Raw genomic sequence first — 14268 nt, forward strand, 5'->3', positions numbered from 1 at the left:
TCGCAAATGGCAAAATTTCATTTTTTGATGGCTGAGTAATATTCCATTGTGTGTGTGTTTCTCTGTGTGTCTGTGTCTATAGGTTTCTTTTACCTGCCTTAGCCCTATTAAGACCTACATAAAAAAGTGATTATGTCAGATTTGGGGGGGAAATCCCACCAGAGGTGAAAAGACTTCTTCCTCTCAGGTAGGTATCAGCTCTGTAAGCCTGCCATTCTATTCCTGTGTGGGAGTAGGAACAAACCCCAATCACCTTAGTTTCTGATTCTCTGTCTGTCCCCTAAACACCAATTTTCATAGTTATGACAGAACCAGGCCCTAATTCTTAAATGTGCCTTTAACTTCATGATTCTGATTGATATTGCTGCTCTTTAGTCATACCATGATGCCAATTAACCCTGCCAGGGCTCCCTCATGACAATGCTCATAAATGTGAGATTTGGAGTAGACTCTGATGAAGAAATATTACCTTGCTCACTTCAGTCCTCTTATCTTTTTAGGGAAGTCATGGTTTACTGTTCACAAACCTATGATCAAGAACATCTCTAGCCCAAATTGCCTAATTACCTGACTATTTCCAGGGCAGAGGCCAAGGAAAGTTACCTAGCTGTGCTCTACGCAACTATGGTCTAAACTGAGGATATGAACAGACAAATGCATCTCACTCACCTGGAAAGAGAAACTAGGATGATTTCCCCAGGTCCTGACTCTGCTCTAGAGAGATACTTGTTTCATTCTTGGTACCCCAACATGTCTGTAGCCACAGAACTAATAGAACTTACCATGGAGGAACCGCTTCGCATGCTGCTTCTAGCTAGCTTCTGGCGATGCAGCTTCACCAGATGGTCAATGTCTTCTTCTTCCTCTTCCTCTTCCTGGAACAGTAAATATAGATTCAGAGTTAATAAAGTCAGAACAACTTCAAAGACTAATAAACTTCCTTGAGTGGGAGCCATAATTATTGCTCATCTCTGAGGTGTCATGTGCATATGCATGCACATTATCCTTATTTTAGGTCTCCCATTTCAGGCTTCAAAACTATATTCCCACCATCTTTCTCCAATCTCAAAAGAACAAGATAAGAATATCTCTTTCCCATTCGACTGCCCCAATCCAAACATCCCTTTACATTTTTATCAAAGTAAGTATTTGAGCTCCCAACTACATATCAAGCAATGTATTAGAAGATAGTGAGGACAATCTTTTTCTTTAAGGAATTCAGCAACCAGATTTACTTTAGGCATTTGGAGGAATCAAGATTTATGTTGCCTTTTCCTAAAGAATTAAACAGGTTGATTAAGAGCATTGAATACTAAGGTCAGCTCTAGATTTATACAGTTTCATATAGTGACCAATACAAGGGCACTTACCATATCTACACTGAGGCCTGGGACAGATTTGCTTCTGTCTCCCAAGGAGCCGTTTTCATGACCCACATCTTCCGGGCGAAGATCAATCACAGATTTAGTATATTCTGAATGGAAGACCAAAAACCCAAATAAGAGACCTACTCTTTTTCATACCAAGAACACATTCAGGTACATAGGACTTCAATCTCAAAGGCCATAAAGGGAAACCTACCTGAAGGCCTGAGAATTTTTCTGGTGTTCTTCTTAAATATCATTTCACCCTCATCAATAGATACCACGTTTTGACCCCCAGGCTGAGTTTCCTAGGAAGGATTAAGGGCAAGGAAATGGAAAAGGACTGTAGGGTAGGTGGAAGAATAGAGAAAGGGAAAAAAGCCTTAAGAAGAACAAGGCTCAGATCTTTGTTAAACCATACAAAGTTAAAGGAAAGATTAATTTAACCTTAGGAATTTAATTTAATCCTAGGAAGTAATACAAAACATATTTTTCATGTTTTAACCAAAACCTTAAGTGCTCCCAAGTGAATGTGAACTGAAATTTGTTTCGTTGAATTCTTGATGTAAACTGCTCCTGAGAAGGGAGAAGAAAGCGAGAAGAGAGAGAGAGAGAGGATGAGAGAGAGAAACTGATCCCAACTGACCAGTAACTAAAGCTTACCTTTTCCACTTGAGATGCAGGGGCAGACATCTTCTTCCATTCCGGAAAGAGGCCAGATTTATCCAGAGAGTCTCTCCTGGAGGAAGAATAGAAGTTATAACAAAATCACTTCCTTACCTTCCCTGTCTATGGAAGCTCTATGGAAGGAGATCCACTGGCTTGGGGTCACTGTAGTAACCAAATCCAGAAGGTAATAACCCACATCTGATTTGTCTTGAAGGAATGCAGACAATCAGATAAGCAACTTTGCACAAACACACACACTCTACTATTCCTAAGGGACATCAGGAGCAGTTGCTACTGGTCCAAGAAGACTCCTTCAAGATGCAGCAGCCTGTGGAAATTAGTGTGCCCTAGAATGCTGTGCTCAGAGCCAACAGTGGATGTACTACTGACAAGACTTGTGGTAAGGTCAGAGAAAATACTTCATTTGACCTGCTGAGGACAGAAGTCAGCCACAGTGAAGCTACATTACAGGAGCCCTGCATCCTGAACCAGACAACAAAATGGAGACTTGGGATAAGTGGAGGTACAGGGACTCAAAGGGGTTTCACCTTGTCAGGCTATCCGAGTCAGCTGTGTAGCTATCCAGACTCTCACTCTCGGCCTCCAGCGCACTCCTTCCGCTTTTTGGCTTGGGCACTTCAAACAGCACACTAGAATAAAAACCAAGAACCAATATGTAGAGGAAATGGACTCTCCTGCTGGGAGTCAGGCTTCCTTCCAGCCCATTCATACTGGTAGCCTGAGTGATCTAAGATAAATATCTGAGTACACTTAGAAAACTGTTCAGCAGTTCCTCCTTGCTGTTGGGATTGAGTTCAAACTCCTCACCATGGCAAGACAACCCTTGGGATTTTGCCCCCTGCTCATTTCTCCAGACCCATCTCCACCCTCCTTGTACTTTATTTTTAGAATGATTAAGCTCTTTTGGTTCCTTGAATATGCCAAAGTTCTTCCTTTTACTCTTTTCTCTGCCTGGGGTGTTCTTTTCACGATGACCATTTTCCTAACCTGGCTAAATCAACTCCTTCTTCAGGTCTTTCCTTCTATGTTGATTCCTCTAGATGTCTCTATGTCCCCACTGCATGTCTGGGTTAGTAACCTTCCTATATGTTCCCAAAGGGCCCCGATTTCTTAGTAGCAGTCATCACATATGTAATTATCTATGTCTTTTAAACAAATTATTTAATTTACCCAATAATTGAAACAAATGACTTATTTACTGTTTTTCTCCTCCATTAGACTAAGTTCTCTGAAATCAGTAACCACATATCTTGTTCACTGCTGTGTTCCCAATGCCTACAAGAAAAACCACCTTACAGTGGGCACTCCTGTATTTGTTGACTGAATCCCCTCAATGGGGCTTAAAGTAGACACATAAATAAGAAGTATGTTTCAAAGACCATATTCAGAAGACTAGAATTCTTTCTCAGCTTTACAGATGACTCTGGACATTCAAAACAGCAGTCCTCATTGCTAAAAAGGAGACCATCCCTGGACCCCAAGGAATTTGTGAGAGCAGTAAGAAAAAGGAAAAAATCATTCTTCCTCAAGAATCTCAACTAATTTCACTGGGCTTCTGGGACACAACACTCTCCTGGTCCTCTGACCTTGCTGCTGTCCCCTTCTCAGGTTCATTTGCTAGTCGTTCAGCTCCTAAACCTCCAATTATCTGATTGTGTTCAGGCCTATTCCTTAGGCTGCTTCTCGTCACTATCTAGAATTATCCCTAAATGATCTCATATAGTTTCATGGCTTTAAATATCTTCTATAAACCAATAACTCCTAAATTTATCTCTCATTCAAACACCAGGCTTGGATTTCCAGCAGCCTACTTAACATCCCTACTTGGATGTTTCAGACACAGCAAATATAAGACTAAGGTCATAATCCTCCCCAAACCTGTTCTTCCATCAATCTCATCGAATTACAACTTCTTCCTTTCATTTTTCTTGTTCAAAAATCTTAACAGTTTCCCTTAACTCCCCTCATTCTCTCACAGTACAAATCCAACCTATTGGCAAATACTGTTGGCTCTGCCTTCAATTATGTCTAGAATCTGACCAGTTCTTAGCCCCTCCACTGCCATTACTTTGGTCCAAACCACAATCATCTAGCTACTGGTCATGATATGGTCACAACAGCCTCCTGACTGAACTCCCTACTTTTACCCTGTCCCTACACAATCTATCCTCAATAGGATAGTCAAAATATAAATCCAGGGGCTTTTAAAATATAAATCTGGGGGCTCTTCAAGGAGCCTGCTTCTCCCTCTGCCTGCCACCCCCCCCCCGCTTGTGCTCTCTCTCTGACAAAAAATAATAATAATAAATAAAATCTTTTTTTTTAAGATTTTATTTATTTATTTGACAGAGATCACAAGTAGGCAGAGAGGCAGGCAGAGAGAGAGGAAGGGAAGCAGGCTCCCTGCTGAGCAGAGAGCCCGATGCAGGGCTCAATCCCAGGACCCTGAGATCATGACCTGAGCCGAAGGCAGAGGCTTAAACCACTGAGCCATCCAGGCGCCCCAATAAATAAAATCTTTAAAATAAATAAATTTTTAAAATAAAATACAATTCCAGAATAGAATTACCATATGACCCAGCAATTCCACTTCTAGGTATATACCCAAGAGAACTGAAAACATGTGTCCACATAAAAACTTGTACATGAATGTTTAGACTAGCATTATTCACAATAGCCAACAGGCAGAAACAGTCTAAATGTCTACCAATGGAGGAATGGATAAACAAAATGTGGTATATCCATATAATGAGATATTCCTGTCAATAAAAAGAAATAAAGTTATGTTCCACACTACAACATGGATGAAACTTGAAAACATTACACGAGGTGAAAAAAGCAAGACATATTTTATATGACTCCATTTATATGAAATACCTAGAGTAGGAAAACCTTCAGAGAGACAGAAAGCAGACTGGGGACTGGAGGAATGGGGAGCAACTTCTTAATGGGTACAGGGTTTCTTTCTATAGTGATGAAAATGTTCTGAAGTTAAACCATGGTGATGGTTGCACCACATTCTGAAAGTACTAAAAGCCATTGGATGGTGTGCCTTAAAATTGCAAAAATGACGAATGGTACATTATGTGATTTTTACCTCAATTTAACAATAGAAAAAAAAAAATATATATATATATATATATATCTTGTCACTCAGAGTGAAAGACAGAGTCCTTACGAGTGCCAAAAAAGTCCTTCATGATCTGCTTCTCAGCCTTTTTCATTCCCCCAGATGCTTCCCATCTGCTTCTCATCCTTGCTGTCCTCATCTCCTGCCACTCACCACCTTGCTCACTCGGTTCCAGATTACACAAACACGCCAAATACAAACTCACCTTAGGCTCTTTTTATATTTTCTGCTTTCTCTGCCCACAATGCTTTTCCCCCAGGTGGGTTTGCTCCCCTATTTGCTGCATGTCTTTGCTCAGATATCACCATATTATTAAGACTTTTTCCTAAGTAAAACAGCACGCATACACAACATGTTTTCCTGGCACTCCCTATCCCTTTAGCCCACTTCATTTTCTCCATAGCACTTGTCAACATCTGATTTGATACATTCATTTGAATATTGTCTTTGTCTCCCCATCCCCAAATCTAAGCTTCTCAAGCAAGGGACTTTCTTGTATTTACCAGTGTATCCCATGGCCTAAAACAGTGCCTGGCAAATAGCAGGCATTCATAGACATTTGTTTAAAAAATGAGCGAACTATGGGGCGCCTGGGTGGCTCTGTGGGTTAAGCCACTGCCTTCAGCTCAGGTCATGATCTCAGGGTCCTGGGATAGAGCCCCGCATCTGTCTCTCTGCTCAGCAGGGAGATTGCTTCCCCCCACCCCTGCTTGCCTCTCTGCCTACTTGTGATTTCTCTCTGTCAAATAAATAAATAAAATCTTTTTAAAAAATAAAAATTAAAAATGCATGAACTAATACACGAACAAAGAACAAAGTACCCAGGAAAAAAAAAAAAGAACAAAATAACCAGAATCTATAATGTTTTAGGCAGCAAAGAATAAACTTTCCAAGTTATCACATGATGTTTGCAATAGCTTTATGAAAACAGACAGCCCGGTTGAAATCCTAGGGCCTGTAAGAGGTAAAACGGTGGTCATTTCTTGAGAAATATTTTAGCTTTATAGTCCAAGGTATAGCAGGGAAGTTGATTTCATTTTTACTTTAGAACTGTTCTTTTTTCCCCCTTTGCTTCAATGAATAAAGAACCCAATGCAGAACTCTTCCTCCAGAGAGGCAGTTTAACAATAGCTCATGGAGTGTGTTTTCTGCTTGTATTTTTTCCTAAAGATGAATATGTACTAATCCAGAGCTGATACAAATAACCCTAGGGCAAAAATGCAATTATTGACATCTGTGCAGTAAAAAATAGACTAAGAGATGAGAGTTCTGGGCTCTAACTATCTGTATGATCACAGGTAAATCACTTATCTGGCTTTCTTTTCTGTAAAAGGAAGAGGGCTGAATTTGATTACCTCTGAGTCTCCATAATTTTATGGCAAAGGTCATTTATGGCCATTTAATCTGCTTCCATGTTTAGGATAAATAAGTCTTCTGGGCCCAATGAGACAAGAGGTCATAGATAGCCAGAAGCAGCGGATTTCAGAAATTACATTCTGACCGATGATGTCAGATGTGTTAACCAGATTTGGGAAATAAAAGCTGTTTTTTAGCCTTATCTAAAAGGAAAAAGGGGGTCTTGTCACCTAGAACAGATGAGTCACCCACCCAAAGCTGTGTGGATAAACTCACAGTACATACACACAATGAAACACCATAAAGATAGCAAAAAGAATGAGAGAGACCCTTGGTGTGGACATGGAAAGATGTGGATGTTAGATTTTTCTACAATTGTTCCTTTTCCACCTTGAGTTATAACTGACATAAGTAAACTGCAAGCACTTAAGTGTGCAATTTGGTGAGTTTTAACATATACATACACTTGTGAAACCATCACAGCAATTGAGTGAATTCATCTATCACTCTCAAAGGTTTCCTCTTGCTCCTTCATATCCTTTCCCCTCTCCCTGCCTCTGTCCCCAGACAGAAAGTGCTGATCTGCATTCTGTCACTAAAATGTGGGTTGAGTTTTCTGGAATTTTATATAAATAGAATCATATAGTATGTCCTCTCTTTTGTTTGGCTTCTTTCACTCAGCATGATTATTTTGAGGTTCACCCATGTCACTGTTTGAACCAACAGTTTATTCCTTTCCATTGCTGAGTAGTATTCCACTGTATAAACCAACCACAATTTATCCCTTCACCTGTTAACAGACATTTAAGTTGTTTCCAGATTTTGGCTATTGCAAACAAAGCCTCCAGGAACATTCACATACAGGTCTTCACATGGACATACACTTTCGCTTCTCTTGAGTAAATACCGAGAAATGGAACGGCTGAATCGCAAAATAACACATATAATTTTTTAAATTGAAAAAAATTTTTTATAAACATATAATGTATTATTAGCCCTAGGGGTACAGGTCTGTGAATCGCTAGGTTTACACACTTCATAGCACTCACCATAGCACATACCCTCCCCCATGTCCATAACCCCACCACCCTCTCCCTACCCCCCTCCCCCAGGCAACCCTCAGTTTGCTTTGTGAGATTAAGAGTCTCTTATGTTTTGTCTCCCTCCTGATCCCATCTTGTTTCATTTATTCTTTTCCTATCCCCCAAACCCCCCACATTGAATCTCCACTTCCTCGTATCAGGGAGATCATATGATAGTTGTCTTTCTCCGATTGACTTATTTCACTAAGCATAATACCCTCCAGTTCCATCCAGGTCATTGCAAATGGCAAGATTTCATTTCTTTTAATCGCTGCATAGTATTCCATTGTATATATATACCACTTCTTCTTTATCCATTCATCTGTTGATGGACATCTAGGTTCTTTCCATACTTTGGCTATTGTGGACATTGCTGCTATAAACATTCGGGTGCATGTGCCCCTTCAGATCACTACGTTTGTTATCTTTAGGGTAAATACCCAGTAGTGCGATTGCTGGGTCGTAGGGTAGCTCTATTTTCAACTTTTTAAGGAATCCTCATGCTGTTTTCCAGAGTGGTTGCACTAGCTTGCATTCCCACCAACAGTGTAGGTGGGTTCCCCCTTCTCCACATCCTCGCCAGCATCTGTCATTTCCTGACTTGTTAAATTTTAGCCATTCTGACCAGCATGAGGTGGTATCTCATTGTGGTTTTGATTTGTATTTCCCTGATGCCAAGTGATATGGAGCACCTTTTCATGTATCTGTTGGCCATCTAGATGTCTTCTTTGAAGAAATGTATGTTCATGTCCTCTGCCCATTTCTTGATTGGATTATTTGTTCTCTGGGTGTTGAGTTTGATAAACTATAGATTTTGGATACTAGCCCTTTATCTGCTATGTCATTTGCTAATATCTTCTCCCATTCTGTCAGTTGTCTTTTGTTTTTTTTTTTTTTAACTGTTTCCTTTGCTGTGTAAAAGCTTTTGATCTTGACGAAATCCCAATAGTTCGTTTTTGCCCTTACTTCCCTTGCCTTTGGCAATGTTCCTAGGAAGAAGTTGCTGCGGATGAGGTCGAAGATGTTGCTGCCTGTGTTTTCCTCAAGGATTTTGATGGATTCCTTTCTCACATTGAGGTCCTTCATCCATTTCAAGTCTATTTTTGTGTGTGGTATAAGGAAATGGTCCAGTTTCATTTTTCTGCATATGCCTCTCCAATTTTCCCAACACCACTTAATTGAAGAGGCAAAGCAATGCAGATTTAACTAAACTACTGCTAACCTGGCTTTCAAAGGGGCTGTGCTATTGCACATTCCCACCAGCAGCATATAAGAATTTCTGGGTGGCTCAGTGGGTTAAAGCCTCTGCCTTAGGCTCGGGTCATGATCCCAGGGTCCTGGGATCGAGCCCCACATCGGGTTCTTGGCTCAGCGGGGAGCCTGCTTACCCCTCTCTCTCTCTGCCTGTCTCTCTACCTACTTGTGATCTCTGTCAAATAAATAAATAAAATCTTTAAAAAAAAAAAAGAAAAAATTCCAGTTGCTCTACGCATCCTCACCAACAACTGGTATGGTCTGTTTTTAAATTTTAGCCAGTCTAATGGGTATACAGTAGTATCTTATTATGATTTTAATTTGTATTTCCCTAATAACTAAAGATGTTGAACATCTTTTTATGTGCTTATTTGACATCTGTATATTGCCTTTAGCAAAATGTCTGTTCAGATATTTTGTCAATTTTCTAGAGGATTATCTGTATTATTGAGTCTTTAAAATTCTTTCTCTTTCATTTTTTACCACTAAATATGTATGTAGTATGATCCTTTTTTTAAAGGAATTTAAAAATTTAAGAATCCAGGTACCTGGGTGGCCTAGTCAGTTGGGTGTCTGCCTTCAGCTCAGGTCATGATCTCAAGGTCCTGGGATCAAGTCCCATATCGGGCTCCCTACTCAGCAGGGAGTCTGCTTCTCCCTCTGCCTCTCTCTGTGCCCTCACTCTTTCTCTCTCACTCTCTCTCAAGTAAATAAATAAATCTTTTTTTAAAAATTAAGAAAAAAATAAATAAATAAAAATAAAAAATTAAAAATAAAAATTTAAGAATACAATCCGCATTTGTACATTTAGACACACTGGTAGTCCATACACCAAAACTTGTACTGCCTACTAACAATAATAGTCTGGGGCAGAAGCAGTGAGGTTACTGGAGACTTGTTTTATATATTTCTATATTGCTTTTCAACAATCATATAAGATGTGATTAACTCATTTCCCTTTGGCTGAGGGAGAGTTAGGGGAAAAAATCCAAATGAAAAGCCAAAAACTTCACCAGTAGCAACCAAATAAGTAAACCCTCAAGTTATGAAGTTCAGAAAGTCATGGCTAAGAAAACAGAAGAAAGATTTAGCTCAGCAAAATTCCATCTGATGTAGAGATGTGCACACAAAATGAGTGAGTAGACAGTCCTGGAATGAGTCTAAGAAAATAAAAGTTCTCAAGATTTGTAGCCCCAGGTACCACTGGAGGATCCCAACAGAGGCAGACATGACACCTGAGGTATGTCATCTCAGGGGGAGCATGGGTATGAGTTAGATGAATCATCCAGAGCTGGACTGTGTGAGCCTGGACATTTAAGGGAACTTCAGCAGACCCAAATCCAAGACCCTCAAGCTGTCTTTTGCCCTTCCCTCGGTTCCAAAAAAGAAGCATATCGAAAGGAATATTCTATTCTAAAAGTACAGTTGGGGTAAGGAAGAGATAAACTGTCTCAAGTTTCTCAAGTGAGAAACCTGTCAAGGAGGATTCACATACTGTATCAGAGCAAATAAAAGATACAGGCAGAACTTTCCAGGTTAGACATGAGTAAAATGAGAAGAAATAGTCTGGCAGATATATAGATATGCCATGGGGTAAAGAGAAGTAGAAATAACTCATAATAAAGGCAAAGAACTATTCTGGAGAACAATATAATCCTATGAAAATAAATAGCTTTTTTCTGAGTGCTTTATACTATATAGGAACTTAATAAGAATATAGATTTGATAAAGCCTAAGAGCTCAAACAGAAAAAATGGTAAAACAATAGAATTAGGGGGGAAAGGAAGATCGAGAGCAAAGAACAAATTAAAACCTAATCAACATAACTCATTCTCTTTTTAAAAGATATTTATTTATTTACTTACTTATTTGCAAGAGAGAGAGCAAGGTGCATGGGGTGGGGAGCAGCAGGGAGGGAGGAAAAGAATCTTGAACAGACTCTGCACTGAGCATGAAGCCCAAGGCAGGGCTTGACCTCTCGACACTGAGGTTATGAGCCTGAAATCGTGACCCTGAGATCAAGATCTGAGATGAAACCAAGAGTCTGACACTTAACCAACTGAGCCCCAGAATACCCCAAGATAATTCATTCTAAAAGTATAGCAGATACAGCAAAAAGAAAGGGGAAAGGGGGAAGAAAGAAAATGTTTGAAAATCAAAGTAACAGCACAGAGTAAAGGGTTGGATTAATCACAGTTCATTGCTTTTACCTTTCCTTTCTCTTGTATTTGATAGTAAAAGGAAAGGACAGAAAAGGAGGACAAAGAAACAAGAAATCCAATGTTCCTAAGGTGGGAAACTTAACTAATGAAATAGAAAAAAAGTTCAGAGGATATGATACAGAAGAGTTTTCCAGCAATGAAGAAAGGACTCTTCTAGGATACATATTAGGGGGAAATGATGCGGAATGATCACCACTGAGTTGTGTGCATGTGCACGCACGCAAACACACACACACAGAGTTACCTGCAAGGGAGAAAAACAAAAGGCCAGCCAGCCTTACACTTCATCACAGTCACATTCAGTGGCAGAAGACAATGGAGTAATGTCTACAACATTCTGAGGGAAAGGAAGTGTGACCCAAGAATACACTCTCCAACCAAGATATCACTCAAGTATAAAGTCACTAGGCAGACATTCTTATCATGAACAAGTAAAATAAATACAGCTTTTGCAAGCCCTTCTTGAAGGAACTTCTCAGTGAAAAAATGCAAACAACCAAGAAATAAATGAGAGGAAAGAAATCAGAAACATAGAGAACCCATGGTCCAAGGCCTGGTTATAAGCATACAATCCCTTTAAATATGAACTAACACTAAACGGACAGATAAAACAGATGCTTTATGTTAGCATAATAGAATGTTAATGTTACAAGTGCTGACAAGGCAAAAGTATTTGAGTAATAAAAAATGGGAGTAGGGGAAAACATTGGGAGAAGGTAGAAGAAAGCTAATCTCCTCTTTCATAGCAGAGAGTCCACTAATAATATTGAAACAGGTAGATTTTTTTAAATTACTAAATGATTGACCTAGCACTCTATTCCTGGGTATCACCTAAAAGAAATGAAAATGTTATGTCCATACAAAAACTCGTAATGGAAGTTCATAACTGCATTACTTATCATAACCAAAAAGTGAAAACAACCCAAATGTCTATCAACAGATGAATGGATAAATTAAATGTGGTATATACATATAATAGAATATTATTTAGAATATATAATAGAATAGTTTGGCAATAAAAAGAAATTAAGTCCTGACATATGCTATAACATGGATGAACCTTGAATACATTATGTTAAGTGAGAGAAGACAGTCACAAAGGACCACATACTCTTTGATTCCATTTAAGTGAAATGTCCAGAATAAGCAAATATATAGAGATAGAAAGTAGATCAGTGATTGCTTAGGGGTGGGGAAGGGTAAGCAAGTTGGACAGAGTGATAGCTAAAGAGTACAGGGTTTCTTATTAACCTGATGAAAACTTCTAAAATCAGTTGAGCTGATGGTTGCATGGTTCTGTGAACACACTAAAAACCACTGCATTATACACTATAATGGGTGAATTGTATAGTATGTGAATTATATCCCAATAAGGGTGTTACCAAAAAGACACTAGGAAAAAAAAATGACTAACTACTCAATGGTTTTTATTATTTTTTTTCTTAAACTTAGAAGGGTATTAATGACTAGTATCTTTTATGGTAAAGAAACATTTGTTGAAGATGGGCAATTCTTCAATTTTATTTCTTCTGTTTTAGTCTGTTAAATTCAAGTATAATTACATAGCGTGCTTTCAATGTATATATTATGATCCAATATTATACAAATTTTTCAGTCTATCCACCCACCCATCCTTTTATCTATCTATATGCACAAAAGATATCTGAAATAATTTTCACATGTGAATACTGGGCTAGTAGGAATTTGGGTGATTTGTTGCTTTATTTATTGTTTCCTTGTTTGCTATACTGGTTAAATTTTTAATAATGAGTACACATAATTTTTTCATCTTTAAATTGTTCTTAACAGAACAGAGTAAGGGTGTCTGGTTGGCTCAGTTTGTTTAGCATCTGCCTTTGACTCAGGACATGATCCCAGGGTCCTGGGATCGAGTTCCATATTGGGCTCCCTGCTCAGTGCGGCATCTGCTTTTTCTTCTCCCTTTGCCTCTCCTCCCTGCTCATGCACACCCTCTCTCTCTCTCTCTCTTTCTCAAATAAATAAATGTTTCTTTAAAAAAAAAAAAAAGAACGGAGTAAATATGCCAAAATGTTAATGTTTACATGTGGGTGGTAGGATTAGGATTTTTCTCCCCTCTTTCTTTATTCTTTTCTGTGCTTTCCAAATTTTCCTGTCAATAAACAGCTATTATTTTATAAATAGAAACAAGTTTAAAATAATATTAAAATAAGTTAAAAGGATGTGTAGCATTTCTGTAAATGATTACTAGTTCTTACCTGGGTTCCTTCTGTTGCTCCTGAATGATCCTTCTTCCTGGCCAGATATCATCCATCTGTGACTGAGGAAGAAGGGACTGTCCCAGTGTCTCTCTTTTATTCACTTCAAGACAAACAAAAGCATGGCAGAGTGGTGGTGGTGACAAGGGGGAAAGGGAAACATATTACACTTGCAGAGGGGATAACAATATAATCTTTATATTCCCCCACAGAGCCCATGAAGTGTAGATACTACCAGTAAGACTATAATAGGATTCAACATCGGGTGGTCTATCACTGAAGTCAAGCACCTCAAAACAACAACAACAACAACAGCAAAAACGTTTCCAAACAGGGCCACTACCTGTAGGCTTGCGGCGTAGGGACATCCTAATTATCTCACTGCCTGTGTGGTAAGCAAAGCGATTCACTTTCTGGTCATAAAACCAGTCTCCAGTTGCCTTCTTCAGCTCTCTGGGAAAGAATAAAAGAAAGTGACAGATGATTTATTTTTTAATGGCTCCTGTCATTCAACTAACAAAGGCCAAGGAGGGAAATTCTCCCCCACAGCTGGGGCTTCCTTTTTTCTCTCTCCATAGGTGATACTCACATTTCCTTGGTGCACACCTTGCACCTCCAGGTACCATTACTTTCCTGGATGCGGCAGTCCCGACACACCAGGTGATTACAACCCCGACAAGTGTTGGTCTTGGGAGTCAAACGGCCCAGGCTCTCCTGGCACCGGGCACAGGTCCGATCACTATAGTGTTGACTGCCCCTCTTGGCCCCTTTCCTTTTTATCTCCAGTAGCTCATTCTTCAGTCGCCTGCCAAGATCCCAGAGAGAAGCACAAGTGCATTCACAATCTGCATAGGTTGGAATGGAAAGTTGTTGAGGGGTAGAGACAGTAAGACTATTGGTTCTGTGGAAGCAACAACTTCAGAGCCCAACCTG

General features: G+C 39.4%; 1 protein-coding gene across 4 annotated transcripts in view; it reads right to left on the minus strand.

Moving 5' to 3' along the window:
* The window catches only part of SYTL4 (synaptotagmin like 4), a 63344-nt gene that overhangs the window by 12138 nt on the left and 36938 nt on the right, over nucleotides 1–14268 (minus strand). For 3 of the 4 annotated variants that reach the window (XR_001177038.2, XM_004777174.3, XM_004777173.3), the window contains 8 exons: nucleotides 13925–14140; nucleotides 13679–13788; nucleotides 13336–13438; nucleotides 2582–2683; nucleotides 2028–2103; nucleotides 1582–1672; nucleotides 1371–1474; nucleotides 783–875 (listed from right to left, as the gene is read on the minus strand). Coding sequence is in view for 3 of the 4 variants with exons in the window: in XM_004777174.3 (XP_004777231.1) it covers nucleotides 783–875; nucleotides 1371–1474; nucleotides 1582–1672; nucleotides 2028–2103; nucleotides 2582–2683; nucleotides 13336–13438; nucleotides 13679–13788; nucleotides 13925–14140 (895 nt within the window). In the remaining variant the exon portion in view is untranslated. Of the gene's footprint in view, nucleotides 1–782; nucleotides 876–1370; nucleotides 1475–1581; nucleotides 1673–2027; nucleotides 2104–2581; nucleotides 2684–13335; nucleotides 13439–13678; nucleotides 13789–13924; nucleotides 14181–14268 lie in introns of all 4 variants that reach the window. The other variant, XM_013048188.2, reaches the window with a different exon arrangement.

Source organism: Mustela putorius, unplaced genomic scaffold, assembly GCF_011764305.1.
Source record: "Mustela putorius furo isolate JIRA1106 unplaced genomic scaffold, ASM1176430v1.1 tig00000842_pilon_pilon_pilon, whole genome shotgun sequence".
Lineage (NCBI taxonomy): Eukaryota > Metazoa > Chordata > Mammalia > Carnivora > Mustelidae > Mustela > Mustela putorius.